Source organism: Mixophyes fleayi, chromosome 2 (genome assembly GCF_038048845.1).
Source record: "Mixophyes fleayi isolate aMixFle1 chromosome 2, aMixFle1.hap1, whole genome shotgun sequence".
Classification (NCBI taxonomy): domain Eukaryota; kingdom Metazoa; phylum Chordata; class Amphibia; order Anura; family Limnodynastidae; genus Mixophyes; species Mixophyes fleayi.
The window spans coordinates 348,564,045-348,589,043 of record NC_134403.1 but is presented as its reverse complement, the minus strand read 5'-3'; the positions used below and the strand labels follow the sequence as shown (position 1 = coordinate 348,589,043).

At 39.8% G+C, this 24,999-nt stretch overlaps 1 protein-coding gene across 2 annotated transcripts in view; it reads right to left on the bottom strand.

Annotated features, from left to right (window-relative positions):
* CHODL (chondrolectin) overlaps positions 1–4,459 on the bottom strand; it is a 70,350-nt gene extending 65,891 nt beyond the window's left edge. For both annotated transcript variants that reach the window (XM_075198216.1, XM_075198218.1), the window contains exon 1: positions 4,083–4,459. In XM_075198216.1, coding sequence (XP_075054317.1) covers positions 4,083–4,173 — 91 coding nt within the window. In that variant the 5' untranslated portion in view covers positions 4,174–4,459. The remainder of the gene's footprint in view (positions 1–4,082) is intronic.
* Between the last annotated feature and the right edge of the window lie 20,540 nt (positions 4,460–24,999).

Sequence of the window (24,999 nt, the reverse complement as noted above, 5' to 3'; positions counted from 1 at the left end):
TAAAGCTATTCTGTTCATGGTGGTAGCACTTCCCCATGACTATACATATAGTTAAAATGAACAGAATAGATATGATTACTGCTATATAAATTTTAAATCTGGGAGTCAACGGCAACTAGTGGATTCATAGATGGATCCAGTGCGGAGATACCAGCCGTCTGACTACAGGTCAGAGGCAGGGGAGTGCTGGCAAACTTTACCCCAGGCGGCAAGACTCGCCTAGTAGGAATATTTTAAAGGAAAAAAAATGCAGACGGCCCAGTGACCCAGCCCAAGGTAACCCACTATGGGACCAGCCCGTGGGGAAGATGCCCCCCTGCCCCTCAGTCCAGCCTGTCCCTGGTCAGAGGTCTCTGAAAGACCATTTGGGCAACGGGTGTTGGGTTTCCATCCACTCACATACAGACCTGACCATATGTCCGGTTGCCTTAGTTAAGGTGCATGTGCTTTTAGACCACAGGGTTATGTCACATATTTGTTACACATGGACTTTTCTTCCCTGACTTAAACTCAATAGTCTGCTTGAAAATTGCCTCAACATGAATTATGCGGCTTTGACCTATGGCACTCTTTTTAGAGGTTTGGAGTAAGCTACCACTGTGGTTTTAGAAGGGTCTTCCATTGAAGCGATAAAGTGTTTAGGATTATAGAAGTCCAGTAACTACAGTGATGCGTAAAGTGGTCTAAACACGCAGCAAAGTCTGGAAGCAGGTTCTGATGAGCGTGCATTCCGGCCAAACCATGACAGCACTCATGTGCCGGAAGGAAACCACATGTTTCCTTCCGGCACATGATATGTTTGTTGTGTGGGACGCCATTAGCCAAAATCCACATAAAAAGGGGAGCCATGTGGAGCTAGAGTTGTGTGATAGTGGGAGCAGGACGAGAAACACTGTCAGAGCAATGGTACATTGATTACAGCCTATGGGGAATTTCAGGGCAACAGGAACCACCCATAAGTGCACAGAACATTAATTGGGCATTTTTCAGAGCATTTATTCACTGAGGCCTCAAGATAAAAAGTAATTTTACGTTACCTGAATTTAAGAGCCTATTAGGGAGTGCTAAATACCTATATCATAAATATATTGTTTCTTGTGCACATAAATATAGAGTGTAACCTGTTAACAGATCACTATTCTACCCAGGAAGTTGACAATATGGTGAACAAACTACATGATTGGGAAATCTCCATATTTATCATCATCATATTTTTATGGTGCCACAAAGTTCTGCAGAGTGGCACAGTGTGGAAATATAGAAAAGTATTTAAAAAATACCCGACAAGCAAAATAAAGGACAAGCAAAGGTAAAATACCAAACATTCTAAAATAATAAATTCAATAATACCAAGAAGTAAGCACAATAGCTTAAGTGTTATAGGCAAGTATAGAACAAACATAACATGCAAGAGGCATAATACAAGTACATAATACAGGTGGGAACAGACGAGATTAGAGGGGACCCTGGTCATGAGAGCTTACATTCTACACCCTATAACCCAATAACTAATTTTGGGAAGTTTGAGAAATCAGAAGTAATGTTAATATAGCATTTGTTACCATTATCTTATTCTATTTATGCCAAAAGTCGATGTGATATTTACATGTTATATTGATGAATGCATTTAATTAAAAAATAATAACATTTAGGTATGGGCACAAAAATGCTATGTACATAAATGACCCCTTACATTAGATGCTAGCTATTACTTTTAAAGTGTTGTTTCAAACAAGTGAATGAATGTTTGAGTTAATGCTTTGACTACAGCTCATTTGCAGCTATCACTTTATAAAAGGATCACGGATGTGTTCAGATTTTGTAACATTATCCAATGCATCTGGATGCAATATATTTTTAGATTTGTGATATGATGTAGTATTTTCTAGATAAAATATAGGCATAACATACATAAATGATTTTTTATTCTTATACTTTAGAACAGTCTTATGCAATATGTCAGCCTTTGACTTTTGTGGATTCACTAGTCCCAAGGCATGCAGGCACTTGTAGTTCCACAACAGCAAGATAGTGCCTATCACTGCTGTAAAATGACCCGGTACCCACTTTCTAGTTAGCAAACTATTATATGACTCTCGGCAGTTCTCAAAACTGTACATATAATACCAGAGCATTTTATTAATAAAAACCTAATGGGCAATTCTTTACTCCACGTGTATCAAAGGGAAAATGGCCTATAGAAAAAAAGTCCCATAGAAGTCAAAAAGCATTTTAGCTAATTACTTTGGGCTCAACAATTTGGATATCAATTTAACTAGTTACATCTCTATAAATTGAAACATCAGTATATTATGTTTGGAATGTAATGCTTACATCAGTAATTTGGCAATATTTTTCAATGGCTCTGCAGAATGGAGATTTTGGTTAATAATTCACTTCATTTAAAATGATGGCCAGTGGATCATTACAATACCTCACTCTTACCTATACATTATGCATAGAGCTTTGTAGACTTGCCAAATTTATTTTAAAATTGGAACTGACATCACTTGACAGCTCTGCTGTATTCTGCAGTTTTTAATTAAGCCATATAGCTCAGTGAATCTCACAACGTAGCCAATCTACGTTTACTGTACTCTATAAAACACAAACTTATATCAATGTCCCAAAGAGGAAGAGTTCCATGTGAATTCATTAGCTTACTTTTATTAGGGTTATTAAACATAACTGCAGTACCAAATATGACATTATTATAAATGGTTATGTATTTTCATTGTAAATGAGATGATCATGCTATTCTCTAGACTGCAAGCTCTTTTGACCAGCATTTTCAGAGTTGGTTGGTATTCATTTCATATTAAATAACTTTCAAGTACAGTACTATTAAAATGTTAGTACTATACACGTTATGTAATAACCTATATTGAAGCATATGTAGATGGATTAAATTTAAACACATGTTTCCAGGTAACATATTATATATGTTAATGGTCGGAGGAAGGACATTTTGATCTGTCATAAGTTAAAATACAAACTTATTGTCCTTATGTATACATTGCAGTTTAATTTATACAAGATTCATATAATTTGTAAGAAAAAAATCACTAATTAACACATATGTCTGTCACATCACTATGCCATGCTAGTTTCAAGACACATTGGGATATATTTACTAAACTGTGGGTTTGCAAATGTAGAGATGTTGCCTATAGCAACCAATCAGATTCTAGTTATCATTTATTTAGTACATTCTACAAAATGTGAGCTAGAATCTGATTGGTTGCTATCTCCAATTTTTCAAACCTGCAGTTTAGTAAATATACCCCATTGTCTCTTCTAATATAACAATATCATTCTCTGTTTTCTTGACAGCTTCTACGACAAAATATCTGATATTCTGCTAAGATGTACAACAGTTTAAATATAAGACACAGTAGCTCTGTAAAACATTTTTTTTAAAGCTTATTAATGTCTCCATGCTCTATCTAGGACAGAGGGCCACAACGTGGATAGGAACCCCAGATGGTATCATAGACTCTGATTTTGGGCTCCACTGATTGGCATAAATGCTAAACATTATTGCTCTTTTTCAGGTACCAAAAAAATTATATATTGATAATTGGGGTCCCAGAAGAATTGCACACTGACATTTGGGGTCCCAGAACAATTGCACACTGACATTTGTAACTCTAATAAAACTTCTTGGCTTTAACTATCTTCAACTGCCATTCTTTCTGCATCTGTAAGTAAAAATAAAAAATGTCATCTGCCTGTCTGAATTTAAAATGACAAACGTTAAATCAGTCTCCTGTCAACACAATTATGGATTAATATTTATCTCAGCAAATGAATGATTCATTTACCTCTTTTTAATTATCCTCTTTGTTTAAAAGATGTTTTAGCTTAAGAAATCTATTTTTATGAATTAATTAGCAACAGAGTTCAAAACAAAGAAAAAGTTACCTATTTCTATTACCTATTCTATGACAAAATTTAAATTATTTAGAAATTGCCTTAAAAAGCTGCAAGATTTTTTGTAACCCAGAATCCTTCAGCAATCACAGACAACGTCACTGCTCAAAGTTTGCAGAGCCAAAGTTACATGCTGTCAGGGTACTCACCACTCACGACACGTGTATCTGAATAGCTGTGTCCCCATGGGATGGTACCAAGCAGCACTAGGAACATGTTGGAGTAAAATATTTGGTACATGATAATATAACCCTCCAGAAGAAAATAACAAACAGATGAAATGTTACAGCCAAAGAGGGAGAAAACTGATCTGACCAAAATTGGGCAAAATGAGTGTGAGCTTAGTAGACCCTGTTCTCCTGAGTTCTGATCCTGTTAAAAATAAAGTCTGTTCTTCACATCTCTCTCTCTTCCTTGCTCTTCTTTTCTGCTTATGTTCACTAGCTGTCGTAAGTCATGTTAAGCTCAGCCTGCTCTCTCTTAAATGAGCAATGCTTCTGAGTGCCTCAAGTGTTCTGCAGTTACCAGCTCCATCCCAGTGCTATTGATTTCTGTCCGTTCAATTCTGTAGCAGCCAATCCCAAAGCGTCTGGTTTATGTAACAGAGCAGTAACAGGTCACTGAAAACCATACATTTGGAACACTCTCTGCAAGAAAGTAATACATTGCCAGAACTGTAGTTATTCTTCAGTGTGTGGTTTCTGCAAATAGACAATTTATTTCACTAAAATGCCTTGCTGTAATTATTTTGCTTCATTACATTAGCAGGATAGAAAGATCATTTACAATAAATTATACAGCAAAGTGTTTTGTATTTTATTTTCAATTGCAATAGTTTTGCCTTCTGCATATAATTAGCCATTTTATTTGGAACATAAGTTAAAATTGTACAGGACAATACATTAAGTGCCAAGGTAACTTTTTAGGCTGGTATAATATGTAATTTTAGGTCAGGTTATGTCAGCCATCTTGGTCCACCCAGAAGTGCTGCAGAGACAACAGGGCCAAGTGTTTCTAAGCATAAACCAGCATACTGCAGTGGCGTGGGGAAGCACTGGGACTTACAGGTAACAAGAATCCCCTCCTTAAATCCCCTGCTAGATCAGATTTGCTGTTCTAGACAATAATAAATGCACAACTGTCTCTAGCACCACACATGTACTTCATCATCATCATCATCATCACCATTTATCTATATAGCGCCACTAATTCTGCAGCGTTGTACAGAGAACTCACTCACATCAGTCCCTGTACTTTCATAAGTTCTTCTTTGTAGAGCAGTATGACTTTGGGACTTTGCGTTAGAGTCAGGTTTTCATTAAGTCCTACCCTAACCTAAAATCTTCACACCAAGCCAACACTTTAAGTTGTAAAACTAAACAAACTCTTATCTGGACCTAACCCCAAATCCTAAGTGAAGCCATGACTTAACCCTGATGATACCCTATTCTACTTTTTTTCCTTATTTACAACTTGCCACATTATAACTGGCTAAGGGATCTATTTAACAAACTGCGATAGCCCAAACATCCAGATTCGCTATGGCAGGTCTTCACTCAATTTATGAAGGGGTTAACACAGGAGTAATCAGAGAATTCTCCTGCATTAACTTACTTTTTGTTTGTTACCACAGGGGATTGTGATGCAAGGTATTTATCAAACAGTAAAAAGCATTGTTCTTCACTGTATGCTTACACCATCTCAATAAAGAAAAGTATTCCCTTCCTTTGCAATGCTCACAGGGTATCTCAGATATACAAACATGTTGGGTATAATATGCTTGGTCTGGAAGTAGTGTAAGCTGTCATTTCAGTAGAAGTATCCTTACGTAGTGCACCTGGCTTGCACTTCCATGTCCTGAAATGCAAAGTATGGAACACATTAAAATAGGATTGCCAGACTAGAGGGTCAAAGAAACAGGTCAAAATCTTTGTTAAGGAAATGATAATTTAATGAGAGGGGTGGATGGGCAAAAAACAGGTAGCCAGAATGCATAAACATGTGTCTTACCAGATATATTTTATACAAAAGGAGATCTATAGTTTTGCACTATAGTCGACTGTTCTCAACAACCCATTGTGGGAACCACTAAACGTTAACGCTGCATCTCCAAGTTTACTTGTCAGTCTGGTCTTCTCGTACAGTGGGCAATGTGAATGGTGATTGTATGTGTATTCTAAGAGTGCATATTATATCATCATCATCACCATTTATTTATATAGCGCCACTAATTCTGCAGCACTGTACAGAGAAGTCTATCACATCAGTCCCTGCCCCATTGGGGCTTACAGACAAATACCCTAACACACACACACACACACACACACAGACAGACAGACACATAGACTAAGGTCATTTTGTTAGCAGCCAATTAACCTACCAGTATGTTTTTGGAGTGTGGGAGGAAACCGGAGCACCCAGAGGAAACCCACGCAAACAGGGGGAGAACATACAAACTCCTCACAGATAAGGCCATGGTCAGGAATTTAACTCATGACCCCAGTAAATAATGTTAGGCAGAAGTGCTAACCACTAAGTAACAGTGCTGCCCATCTTATATATTGCATTATATATGATAACTCAGTTTTATAAAACTCTTTGAGGCTATTCCACTGAGGCTGTTCCACCTATTCAGCCACACTATCTAGAGCTCAATTAATTTACAGTATGTGATTTGCTACAATTCTTTTCTTTTTTTGGCACCTTGGTTATCATAGCTCACAATTCAATCACACCCAACTCTCTATTACTAAATTTTACTGTAAGTTGCTCTCCACACCTGCACTCCAGATGCAAACAATGCTTCTCTGTTTGTGATAGCCCCAACTATATGGCAGCTATTTATCTGTATGCTTTTTGTGGTCATCTTTGTTGTATGACCACTTTCATTCAGTGGCCATCTTAGATTTCTGCTGGTAGTTATATAAACGGTTCAGTTTGCAGGTCCTTACTAGTTTTCTGCTACTGGGTGTACTGTTTGCATCAGTGCTATTAACATTATTTTCTTCTAGTTGCTGACTTTCTATCTACACCCCGACCATCCCTGTCTTCTACCTGTCCTGACCTCTTGCCTTTAATTTGATTATCCAATTCCCCACCAATTTAATACTCTAGTTATGATCTATCATGGGTCTGGCCTGTTAGACGACTCTTATTTTGGACTCTCCCTTCTGTAGTATTGCTAATCATCTTCACAAGGTTACCTCAGAGGAACTGAGGGCTACTTGGACCCTGAAAGCCTTAATAAAGGGTTCTAGATGGATGCAGAAGGTTCACTATCACTCTAGCCCTGGGAAGTGTCTGTTACCAGTCCATAACATCCACATGCATCTTATATCTAGGTGTTTGTGGGCCAAATAATTAAAAAAAATACCTCATAGAGTGGGAACCACAAAATCTCTTAAAGGGCCGAATCAGATTGCCTCTTTTTGGATGCTGAGATTGTTGACAATTATATACATGTTCTGAAATATTTCAAGATAATATCATATGGAAAAGAAAGCAGTACAGGCAGCGCTACATTAGATTTCCCAATAAAACTGATAGTGGGGAAAAATGCAGAAAGGATATTAAAGTGATATCTAGCTGTCAAGTGTTGAGGTTTTCTATTCCAAAATTGTAGACAGAACTTGACCATATATTAATTTTACCTACATCTATTTTTAATAACCTGTGCAATAATTGATGATTCTATATTCCTTGTACAGTTAAAGAATACATATTTTTTGTTTGTTTGTTCTGCTCTCTAAATAATATCCATCTTGCAACCAGCTGATAACTAAATTCCTCCAATAGCTCTATAATCCCTTACAAGATTATAGTAACATAAATTCCTTGCCAGTATAAAAAAAAAACACTACCCTCCACGCTAATTTCATTATGAATTATAATTTATATATATTGTGGCAAGAGCCCGCTACTGCAGAAGCACACGCGTACAACTTCTTCCTTTTTATGGTTCTTTATTGTCAGGATGGTAATAATGTTTTGACACTGTATACTTGCACAGCAATTATGGAGACCCTATACGCTTACTATACATAGTCCAGCTCTCTGTCCAGATCAGCCAGCTAGCCCAGTGTTGATCTCCCTGAACAATGAAACAAGCAGGGTTTTATACCTGACACTCCTCCCACAGGCCTAGCTTGATGGGCAGGTGACACACCCACCTTCCCTTTAAAAGGAAACGCCTATCCCTGGCTCTGCTTAGACCAAGACACACCCTGTCTGTTTGCTGAGAGGAAGCAGCTTTTAAATCATGTAAGTTAACACACTCCAAACTACACATATGTTTTTACCTGGTTTAATCTCCACCTAGGTGCATAACTGTGCAATGTTTTATTCTAATTGTATACTTTATCTGCCTCTTGTCAGAAAAATGCCTCCCTTTATTACAAAATATATATATATATATATATATATATATATATATATATATATATATATAGTCCTTAAGCATTTTAGAAGACAGATGGGCAAATAAATTCAGCTATTTCTGAAATTTGGTTATATTTCAGAAATTCGACGTCAGAGAATCAATTCACATATAGGTCAGTGCATAAGGGAGCCAGTCAGCAAACATCAACAAATGCAACATGTTTGTAGGTTTATATAAAGAGCTAACAGCCTCTCAGACACTAGGAGCTAGATTTACTAAGCTCCGGGTTTGAAAAAGTGGGGATGTTGCCTATAGCAACCAATCAGATTCTAGCTATCATTTTGTAGAAGGTACTAAATAAATGAAAGCTAGAATCTGATTGGTTGCTATAGGCAACATCCCCACTTTTTCAAACCTGCAGCTTAGTAAATCTAGCCCTAAGACACTCTAAGGGGTATATTTACTAAACTGCGGGTTTGAAAAAGTGGGGATGTTGCCTATGGCAACCAATCAGATTCTAGCTGTCATTTTGTAGAATGCACTAAATAAATGAAAGCTAGAATCTGATTGGTTGCCATAGGCAACATCTCCACTTTTTCAAACCTGCCGTTTAGTAAATCTAGCCCTAAGGGTTAGATTTCTAAAACCTTCCAAGAAGGCAAAATGGAGGTGTTACCCATAGATTCTTGCTATCATTTCTCTATTACATTCTAGAAAGTGAAAGGTTTGATACATCTACCCTCAATTCTTCCTTGACTGTCCTAGGGGGAACATCTGTGGATGCTCTCCATACACTTGTGCGCACACTGCGTTTTATACATGTTTACCACTTGCGCATTGCCAAGAAACACTTGCATAAACTCTTCAGCCATTCATACAGCAAGAAGATGAATAATATCAGAGAAAAGATGTGCCTGTGCTTTCACAACTTCATGCCAATGATAATCAACCTGATAATGTAATTCTGCAAACTGTTCCCAATACTCCCTCCCATGGTGAGAGAAAATCTGTTAATAATCCCAAAAACTATTTTTTTTTATGGGAATGATTCAGAATGTTTTTTTAAAGAGAAAACTAAGAGCCGCTCAGTGTGGCATCTTAAGGACAGAGAATGGTAGAGACATATCAGCATTGCCTTATTTTACTTACACTTAATTACAAACTGCTGAAATGTTGGCAGAAGAAGTTTGACCTGTGGCAGGATTTAGCCAAATTTGTCATTAATTTGCCATGTTCTATATATTGTGTGTGTTCAGTGCTACCGGTGGGATTTTAACTAAAAAGGTGCAGTCAGATATCCCACATAAATATGGAAATGCTGATATTTAGAAAAATGGATCATAATGGATAATCCCCAAATGCACTAATTCACCTAATGCAAACAAGATTTACAAGTACAGTAAGTGCACTATGTAAAAAATTTAATGTGCCAGTCTACTGTATGTGTAACATATTGATTTACAGCAAGAAACTTATCTGCTACAAATAGAAACGGTTTCATAAGATACGAAAAGGAAAAGAATTTTGTCTTACTTGTTTATGTTTTCAGTAGAATCACCAGATAAATGTTCAACTGAATACTAAGGTGGTAATTTACAACACACAAAACTTTGGAAGCACAGTGCAAACTCCTCTTTACTGACATCATAAATCCTAATTTAACCTGGTATTCTTAGTTTTCTCCAACATGCATGGGTTGAGGGGCAAGATGACAGTGATTGCACTAGCCAATGGGAGGAGCTGTGTGGAGCAAGGGCACTCCTTTTTAAAATTAGAAAAAGGGGTTAGAGTGTTTTTAAGGGTAAGGTAAATTGTCATTCCACGATTTTCACACCTAGAAACAGTGATTTGGAAAATTCTACACAATTAGCGAACTTGCATTCACATTTGGGTGAAGAGGTGCAAATAGAGTTTCTGGGGTTTTATACATCTCTAAGAGATAGAATACATTATTATTTATAATCTTCAGACTGCACTCACCAACTGCTCAATAGACTGCAAAGGAAAGTGTAAGTGTGCATACTCCTTGTCTATCCTCATCTCCCCTTCCTTAATAATAAAAAACTTGGTGTGATGAAGACACACAGATCTCTCCAAACTAGGGATGGAGATAAATTCCCCTAACTGAAATTACTGATGCCACTGTATGAAACATCACACAACTACAGCTCACCAGACCTTATTGCTCTCAAGTATATTTGCTCTCAATACATCATGTGGTCTTTTACACATTTGTTTGATTAAGCAGTTTTTAATACTATACAAAACGTGTTTAATATAACACTCACCCTACAACACATTGCATATATTTTGCTTAAAAAAAACATTTGCTCAGTGTACATTTGATATTTGTGTGCAATCAAATGCATAATGGTAACATAAATCGACCAATAACCACCAATCAGTGGCAAAGAAAGAAATCTCTGTAAAACCTTTAGCCTAGTACCCTATTCAGCCCTGATTGTGATTTGGGATAAGTGACAATGCACTCACCCCATGATCCTCTTCTGATTTGTAGTACAATTGGGAAAAAATAAATACATAAAATGAATTGTAAAAAAAATAAAAAACCCTCTCCCAATGTCCTAAGGTTCAGAATGACCCAGAGTTAGAGATTCTCACAGAAGTGTCCATTATATAAACTGTCCTCTAAACTCTGATTGGTTCAAAACAATCGAACCACTGTAATATTTTGCATCACATCTAGATGTATCTAAATGGTTGGTTAGCTATGGAAGTAAAGGTGGAGTGAAGAGGGTAGATTAAGGCATATACAATTTGGCCCCTCCACTTGAATTCTCTATTTCTGTTAAAAATGCTGTGATTAATCCAACACCCACTTGCCATTGTCTAGGGTTCATTGTGATTCCTCTTAGTTTTTCACTTCTTACATTAATGCAATCTCTGAAACCTGTTGTTTCCACTTCCAAAACGTCTTCTGTATCTATCCTGACTTTATTAGAGATAATAATAATATACTCATTACTTTAGTTTCATGGACCCTCCAGGATATAATGAAAAACGCTAATCCAAACCTTATAAGCATTCAATAACACTACACATCTCCATCTCTCTTTTATCTCCTTATGGCACCCTACTCATACTCTTTATTCTGTCAAACACCTTTTTTTCATCCTTTATCATCACTTCCTATTTCCATCTTTGAGACTTCTCTTGCGCTGCTCCTAACCTCCTCTGGTTAAATAGTCCCTGGAAATGAACTTCTTCAGCTACATTGTTCTTTACCTACCTCCACTCTCCTATACAATACTGACATTGCTCTTTGTTGTGCTTATTTCTCCCATGCCATCCCTAATCATATGGCTTTTATCAATCAGTTTTAAAAGATAGCAGTCTGACCTCTCACATAGCCCTAGCTTCCCTCTTTACTGTAATCGAATTTGGTAGGCAGCCAAGACTAGTATTTTGCTTCTTTTTTTTTCTACAAAAAAGATGCAGCACTCTACAAAACAGTTAACCTTTAGTGCTGCAGAGAAGGTGATTAGTGTAAATGCTGTTTTATTAAAAATGAAAGTTATGTCAATCAGCTTATTTCCCATTGTGGAATTTTAATTTAAAAAGTGAGTGGATATCTCTTTTATACCTTGTACTATAATATTTAGTGTACTTGAACATAGGCCTTTTATTATGAATAGGGTCGGGCCATTACTGCACTCATGATGGGAGACATCTTTACTCCAGATAGTCCCCGTAGTAAATGTGAGTGGACTCACAGCAGCTCTGCACCACACTACAGTAGCTATGATGGACTACAAGCTGCAAGAAAGTTAGGTGGACTGTAATCATTTTACTTTTGTCAATGTTTGTGGGTCAACTGTATTGTGGAACTACATGGCACTGCATGCTCAGCCAAAGAGCAAGCTGGGACAGCCAACTGCCATACTCTAGATCATTTACCGTTATAGGGATCGAAACAAGGTGCATATGTTTTTTTTATATATTTTTACTTTTTACTTTTATTTTGCATTTTTTTTCAGATTTTATGTTACTTATTTATTACTAATGTCTTGTATGTAAGAACTGATCAGGTTTCACACACACAGATCTGCCTGTCAGTGGATCCTCCCTTCTGACAAAACATAGTGACTCTATAGGGATTGTCCTTTAAAATAAGCAAGTGTCCCTGTACTTTCTGATTGAACATACAGCGTTGAATGTTGTTTTAGGTGATGGTTCCTGGCTCCATTCTAGACTCCCAGCTGTAGTTGGTAGTAAGGGGCATGCATCTGTGGAGGCTTTGCACTATGCTTCCATTTAATATTTTGTTATGGAGAGATTAAAAAGAACCTTTTGCTACCCACATTCATTCCCTTGCCCAAGCCTGTCGCTTCCAACTACGCAACATCGCCCGCATCCGTCCCTTTCTCTCTCAGGATGCCACTAAAACTATCATCCACACTCATATTCCTTTCACGCCGCTCCTCCTCTGCCTCCCCTCTCTGTCTTGCCTTACACTGGCTCCCCTTCCCCTACAGAATTATTTTCAAACTCCTCACCACCACATACAAGGCTCTCTCCAACTCTACTTCCCCTTATATCTCTAACCTCCTCTACATTCACACTCCTGCCCGCTCCCTGCGCTCGGACAATGACCGCCGCCTCTCCTCCACTCTTATCACCTCTTCCCACTCCAGAATCCAAAACTTTTCCCATGCGGCCCCCCTTCACTGGAATGACCTCCCTCGTTCCATCCGTCTCTCTCCTACTCTGTGCTCCTTCAAACGTGCACTCAAAACTCACCTCTTCCTCAAAGCCTACCAACCATCCACGTAACCCCCTCATCTCCTCCGCTCGCTCTCCCTTCTCTCCCCCTGCCTCAACTGGCTCTGCATAGCCATAGTCTGCGTTCTCATGAATATTGAATCAGTCCACAACTACTGATACAAACTACCTCCTTCGTAATGAACTGATACGTTTCATTATCATACATATTGGTTCAGCTCACAAAAAAGCTGCCTCTACTTTGTGTAGGTGATAGATGCACTTTCAATAAGGTCTTTATGAACTAAGAATTTCAGGTCACAGGGCTTTTTTTTTAAAAAAAAACTGCAATTACATAGCATTTTCCTATATAGAGGAATATAAGCTTCCCATATGAATGGACTTCTCTCCCCTGCACTGTTTCATATGTAAAGCAGACAGGCCAGAATACAAGGTAGGTGAGCGTTCAATCAATGACACTTTACATTTATCAATTGCTTTTCAGTGTTTGGAACTACAATGCACTGCATGCCCAGCCAATCTGACGGGGCATCTGTAGCTTCAAGATATTTATACCCCATTCATACTGCACCAAAATCCCGGGTTTTTGCCGGGGCGAGCTCAAACGACCCGGGTCTTGGTGCAGTATGAATGGTACAAGTCAAAAATCCCGGGTCTAAAAACCCGGGTCTTCAACCTGGGATTTATCGAGGGGTAATTCCCAGGTTGGACCCGGGTTGCCTGCACTATGAATGGTGCAACCCGGGTTTTTCAACCCGGGTTGCACAGAAAACAAGCTGATTGGCTGTCAGCCTGTCTCTGGAGGATGATGTCATCGGTGGGAGCCCGTGGAAGATTCGAGAAGGAGTTTAGGGGAAATGGTCGATGGTGGAGTGCAGATCAAGATGAAAAGTAATGTGGTAAACAATCACCACCCACTTTTGCATCATCTTTATGCGTCAAAAAATCAGTCACCTTTCAATGACATCACCATTTTTTAGCCAATGAAAACTGCTCTGGTGATGACTCCCACAAATTGCCAGGGCACAGACTTGTGCAGTATGAATGGGGTCAACCCAGGAAATTCCCGGGTCCGAGGTGCAGTATGAATGGTGTTTCTGAGCTGGGACGCTCCTAGCCCCGGCAAAAACCCGGCTTGAAAAACCCTGGATATTGCCGGGGCGGCAGTATGAAAGCGGTATTAGATAGCTACAAGTTAAACTGGTATACAGTCAGCCACATAATACACTTAGAGCCTGAGTCATTAAGGAGAGCAAAGCATAAAAAAAGGAGTATAATTTACACCTGGGCAAAACCATGTTGCATTAGAGGGAGAGTTACATTTAAAATGTGGGGACAGATTTATAGTTGGGGTAGGGCATGTCCTAGATCAACATTAAATTTCAGTGTAATAATAAAGGTATTACGTTTTTCTGTGTTAGATGAAAAAACAGCCAGTATTTAACTTATTTGCAAAATAATAAATTAATTTGCACCCCTTGCATTGAAACATGGTTTGCCCCAGAGAACATTCACTCCTTTTTTGCCTTAATGACTCAGGCCTTTAAAGTGCAACTGCCTCCGTATTCATTGTAATTCAAACCACATAAAATATGTGCCGCTACTCAGAAGTGGAACTAGCGAGCTGTGGGCCCTGGTGTAGGGAGGAGGGAACTGGGGCCCCCGAATCTCTACATGTACCATGCAGCGGGCCCCATTATCTCCTTGGACCCTGGTGGACCGCACCTGCTGCACCAATGGTAGTTCCGCTACTGCCACTACTCATGAACCCCCAGGCTAAAGTTTAGCAGCCAGCCTCTGATTATGAAGCTTGCATTAATCAGCTTGTACTGTTGTTTATATATCTATTAATATTGTATCTAAGCTTGAAACCATGGCATAGTAAACTTTGCACAAAGGCACTGTAACCCATAGCAACCAATTACATAGTTGTTTTCATTTCTGAAACTACTGGAAAAAGTTACAGCATGTGATTGTTTAGAACGGGCTGTGCACATTGTGCTATTGTATTTATAAACCTCACTGTCCACTGTTTATCTGGGATACCATTTACGATAATCAGGGCAGCCTCTGAGGACCAAACCTACTACAGAGTGATTGGTGCCTTAGAAAACAACATATGCCATCAGCCCCAGCCATAAGAATAGATCCGAGAGATGAGATAAAAAGCCAAAAGCAGGTAAGACTTCTTTCCTTTTCAGCTAGTGCAGCTGCAGCATAGGAAATGAACTGCAGTAGGGACCACAGCATCTAGAGGTTTTCTATGAACCAATAGAGATAGTAAATAATCAATTTGCATGGCAGGTATCGTATATGAAGTTGCAGCTGTCTATTCGCATTACATAGTTGACATTTCCATTTGATTTTTGTATTGCATTGCATTTTTAAATGTATTACTTTCACATTTATGAATAATATGTAAAAAATTATGCTTTCTTGTGTATATGTCACTTAATTAAGTTATTATATTGTGTACAAAAAGGGTAATGTGCCCTCAGCATTAACTACTAACATTACCAAGTCACATTTCTATGTCATCACGGGTTGTGCATATAGACTTGTACTCTTGATGTACAGCTGGTGGAAATGCTAATGTTTCTAAGCTGGATGCACATAAGCAAGCTATACACCAGTGAACGCAAGGGCATCCAATTCATCTTCAAACACAAAGGGCAATTCTGACATCCTACGGTTTCATGGACGGAATGAGGAGGAGAAGGGGTGTGTGCAAGTAGTCGATGTGTACAGTGAGGGAGTGCCATGCTCAACAGCTCAAGCACATGCACATCCATCCGATTGAAGCTCTGGGCATCTCTAAAGTACAGGGCAGGTGTAAGTGTTGAGTGATAGTGGTGGCGGTTGCGTATCTATGCTAGAACATGTGTTTGCAATCAACAGCAACTTTAAAAATGCATTTTATGTACAGTTGGCATTCCTAACATTCTGATAAATATAATTTTCAAGTAAAAAAAAAAGTTTTTTTTGATTAATCACTATGGGCCCAATTCAATAAGGAAATTTAAGCAAAAAATCAAGTAAGTTTTCTTACTCAAGTTTTCTGGACAAAACCATGTTGCAATGCAAAGGGTGCAAATTAATTTATTATTTTGCACATAAGGAAAATACTGTCTATTTTTTCATGTAGCAGACAAATACTTGGTAGCTTTATTTGTACACTGAAATTTCAAGTTGGTCTAGGACATGCCCTACCTCAAATATAAATCTGCAATCACATTTTAAATTTACCTCCCCCTCCAATGCAACATGGTTTTGCCTTAATTACTTACTTTTGCTTAACTTTCCTCAATGAATCAGACCATAAGTGTACTAATGCAACCAACTTAAAATGAGCCCCAATGTCCTTGTAGTCACAAATCGCTATGCACTTTGGGCCTGATTCATTAAGGATCTTAACTTAAGAAACTTCTTATTTCAGTCTCCTGGACAAAAACATTTTACAATGCAAATTAATATTCTGTTTTGCACATAAGTTAAATACTGACTGTTTTTTTCATGTAGCACACAAATACTTGATAGCTTATTTGTACACTGAAATTTATTTTATAAATTTAGAAATTCCATCCTTGTGCTTTCTACTCACGAAGTTTATTACCTGCTGAGAAGAATTATACTATCGGAGATAAGGAGCTATTAGCCATAAAGGTGGCTTTGGAGTAGTGGAAATACCTACTAGAGGGTGCTCGTCACCCCGTGACTATTTTTACTGACCATAAAAATCTTCTCTATCTACAGTCAGCTCAATGTATGAACCCCCGACAAGCAAGATGGTCACTTCTTTTTTTCTCTCGCTTTGACTTAATTATAACCTTCAAACCGGCTTCTAAGAATAAAAAAGCGGATGCATTGTCTCGGGCGGTGGCCTCTTCCTCTGATATTGAAGATTGTTTTGATCGTCCCATACTGGATCCTAAATGTGTCAGTTTAGCTGCTTCTTCCACCAATGTTCTACCGTTTGGGAAAACCTTTGTTCCACCACTTCTTCGTAAAAAGATTTTGTCATGGTATTATTCCTCTCATTTTGCTGGGCATTCTGGAGAACGAAAAACATTAGAGATTCTCTCTCGAAGTTACTGGTGGCCCTCTATTAGGAAAGATGTTAAGGAGTTTGTGGCTGCTTGTGATGTTTGTTCCCAATTTAAAGTTTCCCGTAGAACACCGGCGGGTCTACTTCAACCACTACCCATTCCTTCTAAACCATGGACCCATATAAGTATGGATTTTGTTACTGATCTTCCTCTCAGCAAGAAATGCAATACCATTTGGGTAGTGGTAGATAGATTCTCTAAGATGGCTCATTTCGTCCTTTTGATAGGATTACCTTCTTCTTCTACATTGGCTGATCATTTCATCAAGGAAATTTTTTGAATTCATGGATATCCATCTGAAATCGTTTCGGACAGAGGAGTGCAGTTTGTTTCCAGATTTTGGCGAGCCCTTTGCAAAACCTTGGACAGACTGAAAGAGTCAATCAAGATCTAAAGACTTTCATAAGAATTTTTTCTTCAGCCAACCAGGACAATTGGGTAGATTTGCTTCCATGGGCCGAATTTGCCCATAATAATATGTATCATGAGTCATCTTCTAAAACACCATTTTTAGTTGTATACGGTCACCATCTGTCTCTCCCAGAATTTCCTGCCCTCCCTCCCACTCAAGTTCCTGCTGTGAAGGGTTTATGTCAAAAGTTTAAATCCATTTGGACTCAGGTTAAATTCTCTTTGAAAAAGGCATCTTCAAGATATAAATTTTTTGCTGATAAAAAGAGGCGAGCAATTCCAGCACTTAAAATTAGAGATCGTGTATGGCTGTCTACCAAGAATATTCGCCTGAAGGTTCCTTCCATGAAGTTTGCTCCACGTTTTATTGGTCCTTATAAAATTGTTCAAGTGATAAATCCTGTTTGTTTTAAGTTGTCTTTACAGAAGAACCTTCGTATCTCCAATTCCTTCCACGTTTCATTACTCAAACCTCTCATCATCAACCGATTTTCTGTTCCTTCTTCAGTATCTCGCCCAATTCAAGCTCAACAAGAGGAGGAGTTTGAGATTACTCATATACTTGATGCTAAAATCTCTAGGGGAGTCCTTCGCTTCCTAGTGCATTGGAAAGGTTTTGGTCCAGAGGAGCGCTCTTGGATCCGTGCAGATGATCTTAATGTTCCAGCCCTTCTGAAAAAGTTTTATTCCAAATATCCGGGCAAACCTGGTTCTAAGTGTTCTGTGCTCACCTTTAAAAGGGGGGATGCTGTCACTCACCGGACTGTTAGTGCCTCTAGGTTGGGACATGGGTCTCTCTTGCTCCTGCCGGCGCCTCTCCTGAGCCGCGGCCGTCCGCCATCTTGACTAAGATTGCGCATGTGCAGAAACCCTGAATACCTCGCCTCTAGTCTCATTGGTTAATTAATCACCTCTCAGTACTTAAGGCACCTGTTGCCCTATTACCTTTGCCTGTTCTTGGTTCTCATTCCTTGAGACTCTGAGGTGTTTCCTGTTTCTGCTCGTGTTATCCATTACCTGCCTGCTTCTGGACAAGTCTCCTCTCCACATCGGTAGTAGAACTTACCCGCTGCAGACTACTCTCGCTACCTTTGTTACCTGCCTGCTTCTGGACAAGTCTCCTCTCCACATCGGTAGTAGAACTTACCCGCTGCAGACTACTCTTGCTACCTCCGTTACCTGCCTGCTTCTGGACAAGTCTTCTCTCCACATCGGTAGTAGAACTTACCCGCTGCAGACTACTCTCGCTACCTCCGTTACCTGCCTGCTTCTGGACAAGTCTCCTCTACACATCGGTAGTAGAACTTACCTGCTGCAGACTATTATTATTATTATTATTATTAATATTTATTTATAAGGCGCCACAAGGCATCCGCAGCGCCGTACAGAGACAAACAAAATCACAATACAATGGGAGACAGCACAGTACAGTAAACACAGCAACTCAGTACGCTCAATGCACAGCTAGAGAGGGCGGGGAAGGGGGAGGGAGGATCCGCAAACGACGGGGCCCAAGAAGGAGGGCGCGGAAGACAGGGAGACCCCCAGGGGGGAGGAGGGAGCGAGAGTGGACGTGGGGTGGAGGACCCTCGAGGAGGAGGGCTAAGTAGCTGGAGAGCAGAGTTAGAAGTGGTGGGAACAGGAGGAGAAATGGCCCTGCTCAGAGGAGCGTACAATCTAAGGGGAGGGGTGGACAGAGAGAGAGACGCAGGGGAGAGAGGGAGAGTAGGGGGACAGAGGCAGAAGATAAGGTAGGAAGTTAAGTGGGAGACAGAAAGGCTTTAAGAAAAAGGTGGGTTTTTAGGGCACGTTTGAAGCTGGACAGATTAGGGGAAGTTCTGATGGAGGGAGGGAGCTTGTTCCAGTGGAGGGGGGCAGCGCGGGCGAAGTTTTGGATACGCACGTGGGAGGAGGTTATAAGGGGGGAAGAGAGGCGACGGTCAGAGGCAGAACGGAGAGGGCGGGATGGAGCATGAATAGAGAGGAGGGTGGAGATGTAGGGCGCAGTGGAGTTGGCGAGGGCCTTGTAGGTGAGTGTGAGGAGCTTAAAGAGGATTCTGAAGGGGACTGGGAGCCAGTGAAGGGCTAGGTAGAGGGGGGAGACAAAAGAGGAGCGGCGAGAGAGGAAAATAAGCCTAGCTGCAGCGTTAAGGACGGATCGAAGGGGATCGAGATGAGAGTGGGGGAGGCCAGTGAGGAGGAGGTTGCAGTAGTCCAGGCGGGAGATGATCAGAGAGTGGATAAGGCATTTGGTGGCATCTTGGGAGAGGAAGGGCCGGATGCGAGCGATGTTGCGCAGCTGGAAGCGGCAGGATTTAGCAAGAGAGAGGATGTGGGGACCAAAGGAGAGAGAGGAGTCGAGGATGACACCAAGGCAGCGAAGTTGGGGGACAGGGGAGATAGAGGTGTTGTCGACAGTGATGGAGAGGTCAGAAGGGGATGGGGTATGAGAGGGAGGAAAAACTATGAGCTCAGTTTTGGCAAGGTTAAGTTTGAGGAATCGAGAGGACATCCAGGAGGAGATGGCAGAGAGGCAGGCGGACACCCTAGAGAGGAGGGAGGGAAAGAGATCAGGAGAGGAGAGGTATAGTTGAGTGTCGTCAGCGTAAAGGTGGTAGCTGAAGCCGAAGGAGCTGATGAGTTCACCCAGGGAGGAGGTGTATAGAGAGAAGAGTAAGGGTCCCAGAACAGAGCCCTGAGGGACCCCGACTGGAAGGGTGAATGGGGGGGAGAGAGACCCAGAGGTGGTGACAGAGAAGGAACGGTGAGTAAGGTAAGAGGTGAACCAGGACAGGACTGGGCCGGAGAGGCCAAAAGACTGGAGGGTGTGAAGGAGGAGGGGGTGGTCAACGGTGTCAAAGACTACTCCCGCTACCTCCGTTACCTGCCTGCTCCTGGACAAGTCTCCTCTATACATCAGTGGTACAACTTGCCTATTGCAGACCACTCACGTTGCTCCATTACATGCCTGCACCTGGACAAGTCTTCCCTTCACATCAGTGGTACAACTTGCCTATTGCAGACCACTCACGTTACTCCGTTCCACGCCTGCACCTGGACAAGTCTTCTCTTCACATCAGTGGTACAACTTGCCAATTGCAGACCACTCATGCTATTCTGTTACACACCTGCGCTGGACAAGTCTTCTCTACATATCCGTGGTGAAACTTACCAGCTGTAGACCATTCATGTTTCCTTGTGATATAGCTACTACTCTGTATGGTACCTATTAGCTGGACTAAAGTCTACAAGTGCATCTGTATTGTAGCTGCAAGTCGCTGACTTTTCTACTATATTGTTGATTGGTCTTTGCCTAACGTTATCCAGTTATCAAGTACTGGCCTGCTATATGCTACCTGCGTGCTAAGGCACTTGGACTCTTTTCTCATTTTATCCTGTTCACTAAACTGCTGTACCATCACAGTTCCACGGTGCCAAGACTCAGCATTTATACTATTGACATTCCTTTCCTCTATTCTACTGTATGGTTCCACTGATTCACCACACTACCCAGAGGTCCGCACTTCTGGTAAGTGTAGCTACACCTGGTGAATTCTGGGTAAAACTCCTAGTGCCTGTGGCAATAATGTTACAGCTATTGAGCTTTAAAGTGAGAATTACAATCAAGATTGCATTTGGATAATTACCTAACTTTGTCAGGTAAGAATCACTGTATTAAACTGTTAATGACGTTATTTACATATATTGCAAGTTGTACATACACTTGTGAATTTGAAGTTAAGCAATTTTACCATCATCATTGTTTCCCCCTTATTTACCAAATGCACCATTTTGGTTTGCCCCAATAAAACCTGTGTATCATGGGAGAGACAGGCAAAGGTTTTCCAAGGTCAATACTTGGAGACCCAGCCCACATCTACTTCCTGAAGAAAGACTGACCTGGGTGGAGGCACTAAAGACTTCAAGAATAAGTGAATCTTTATTCACCATATTACACTCCCAGAGGTTACAATAAGCAACGTGTGTGCTTTGTAAGAAACGCAACAGTCAGCATACTACAATGATATATATATATATATATATATATATATATATATATATATATATATATATATATATACACACAGCCTTTGCTTTACCCATAAATGATTATTCAACATGTTTCCTGCTCTGTTTTCTTATAATATGAGACTAATCCTCTTCCATAGCTTCTCTCCTTACATAATATTTGTATTTCCTTTGACCTGCCAAGTACTTACACCTAATTTTAACAATGACTCTAACAGACTGTGTTGTTTTAGCTGCTTCTGTTTTTTCATTTTCTACATAATGGCTAACAGATGTCAACTATTTAATAGCAAGAAAATGTATATGCATCAATAGGGATATTGATTCAAGAGTGTTTGCTTAAATGCCTCTATAAAAATCACAAGGTACGTGTGCCACTTGTTTCATGGAAGTAGATTTCTGCTAACTGCTCATTGTACAATGATAATAAATTATTCTCTACTTCACATTCTAACTATACTTTATCATGGTCTGTCAATAAATACTAAACACTGTTTCTAGAAATAAATATTACCACTGATTGGACCTTCTACTCCACTTTATTGTTTTGATTGCAAATTCTTATTGGTGGATTGTTCAAGCAGCTAAAGGGTTAACTGATCATTGTACTGAGCTCTTACTGCTCCTATCTTTAAGTAGACAGAATACTGTGCATTAGTGGCCTGATTTTGAGCTGGACATAAGTGCACAGTAAAACCATACTTGTCTGCTTTCAGTAGGCGACGTCTGGGAGAGGGGCGTGACTAGATGGCGGGAGGGGGCGGGCGCCTTGAATCGTGTCAAGTAAAATGACGTTTTGTCACGGGGGTCGGGGCCAAAATTCGCCGAGAATCGCGTCATTTTGCCAAGGGAATTGCGGGATGCGGGAGAAATGCCAGCTCTCCTGGAAGTCCGGGAGACCGACCCGAATTTCGGGAGTCTACCGGACTTTCCAGGAGAGTTGGCAAGTATAAGTAAAACAAAGCAGAGTTTTGAGTTCACCTAACTTCCTGGCGTCTATGAAGAAGAAAATCGAGGGCATGCAAGTGTAAGTTATTTACAGCAGTGGCATGTACACATAAGTGTAGCTATACCTTGAAAATGCAGCCTATTTAGTTACATTTCTCAGATGGTGTATCATTTGCAGCTCCTGAAGCCCTAGTTTACAGATTTGTGTTGATTCACCCCCCTCCATAGCAAACCAGCCTCATGCTGAATGGCAATGGGGCTTATTCAGGCATAACTTGGGCTGCAGATTTGGTTTAAAATGATAAAATCAGTAGGTGTGTTAGTGGAACGAGCAAGTCCCAGCAAGTCCTGACAGCCATTGACTGAGTGGGTATGTTGGTACTTGGGATACTTGTAGAACTAGCAATGTATCCTGAATGAATTTATTTTATTGACCTTAAGGAACAGACAATTAGGCTAGGTACACACTGGAGGTTTTCCAGCCAATTATCATTCGGTCAGATATCGCGTTGGTGTGTATGTGGTGACCGAGTATGATGGGATTTCCTTCCCTTACCTTGTCCTCCAGACACGAGTCAGGTTCTTTTTTGGTCGGATATCCGGTGGTCAGGAGATAAATTCTTCAATGAAAGGGACAAGGATTGGTCAAATAACTTGGGTTTATTAATAATGCGGTAAAGATAATTTTGGTTAAGCCACCGCGCCACTGACCCCTTCAACTCAATGGTAATAACAAAATATGCATTTTATCAACATAGAGCACAATAGCATTTAACATATAATATACAATAAATGAATTTTCAGGTAAATCACTTAACATTAACATTCAACTAAAACATTTGGTGCACCAATATTATTCCTGGTAACGTTACCATATTTTACACTCAGTCCTGGGTTGAACTGTGCACAGGAATTTAGTAGAAGTGGTGCACGTGGTTGGGGCCCATAAATTACTTTTTCACGTCAAATAAGCTGATGATCTTTTGTATTACACAGTCTCTCTTGTGTGTATTCACAGACCTCTCTATTTTCTCTCCTCTCACACTGTTCTCAGTACATAGCTCAGTCTGTTTAGTGTGATGTCACAGATCTCTATACTGCTTATTTGTTTTCAGTACTTTCCTTTTTACTCACACCTCTCTTTGGCTCACTTCTTATCTTCTTCTCTTCTTACACTTACTTCACTTTTAATCTGCTTATAGATCACTTTGTCCGATTTTCATTCTGTCCCTATTTTTCTCTCTCAGTCTATGCAGACACAGGGATCTCTCTCCCTCAGAAGTCTAGAACTTTCCTCTCCCCACTGCCTTCTGGGAGTTCACAGTTATTACCAAAGTTAGTGGACTTGTTGCTATGCCACACACTCCTCCTTCCTGTTACTCCCGGCAACCACCAACCACTCCCAACTGTCACTTCTCCCTCAAGAAAATATATATATTTTTAAAATCTTTATAAACACTTTTAACAATTAACAAATTAAATTAACAAATTAAAAAAATATAGATACACCCCAGGGTACTCAGATTTTGGGGCACCACATGTATACTGACACGATGAACGAAAGTCGTTTCCAAAGTGCCTATTTGTCGTTTCATTTGGTTGGTCGTACTGTTTAATAATCACGTTCCAATCACATTCCGATCATGTAGTGTGTATGCACTCACGATCACAATCTCCATAGAGTCATTGTCTTTTCAGCCATTGTCGGCAATGAACATGTCCCGGCGAATAAATGTATAGAGTGCTTTAGATGGAATAACAGTAACAGAAGCTAACGAAATTCGTTATGACATGTGGATAGCTATAACAAGGCAGTTAATCAGTACGACAGGAATGAATGAATGAATGAATAAATTAATAAATGAATGAATGAATGAATGAATAAATGAATGAATGAATAAATGAATGAATGTATATTGTGCTGACATTCTCTAAACGACTATAGAACCACATGCAGATGAAGAGCACAGATCTGAATGTAGTCTAGTGTTGTGTACGCATTAATCACCTGGTCCTTCAGACGTAGGTACAATCGTTGTAGATAACAGACTGGTCAGAAAATTCAGACAAAGCTGCTCTGATTGGCTGTTTACATATTAGCCCCTTTTATTTATTTGCTTTATGGCTCCCCTAGTACTTCTTGTTCTATCAGGGTTTTTTATTTATTGTTTCCCATTGAATTACTGCAGTACAATAGACAGAACAATACCTATATTTTTAGGAAAATAATAAAGTGGCAAACAAGGGATTTGAGTGAATTTTTATTTCATGTAAAATAATACAACAGTTAAGGGTATATTTACTAAACTGTGGGTTTGAAAAAGTGGAGATGTTGCCTATAGCAACCAATCAGATTCTAGCTGTCATTTTGTAGAATGTACTAAATATATTCTAACTAGAATCTGATTGGTTACTATAGGCAACATCTCCACTTTTTCAAACCCGCAGTTT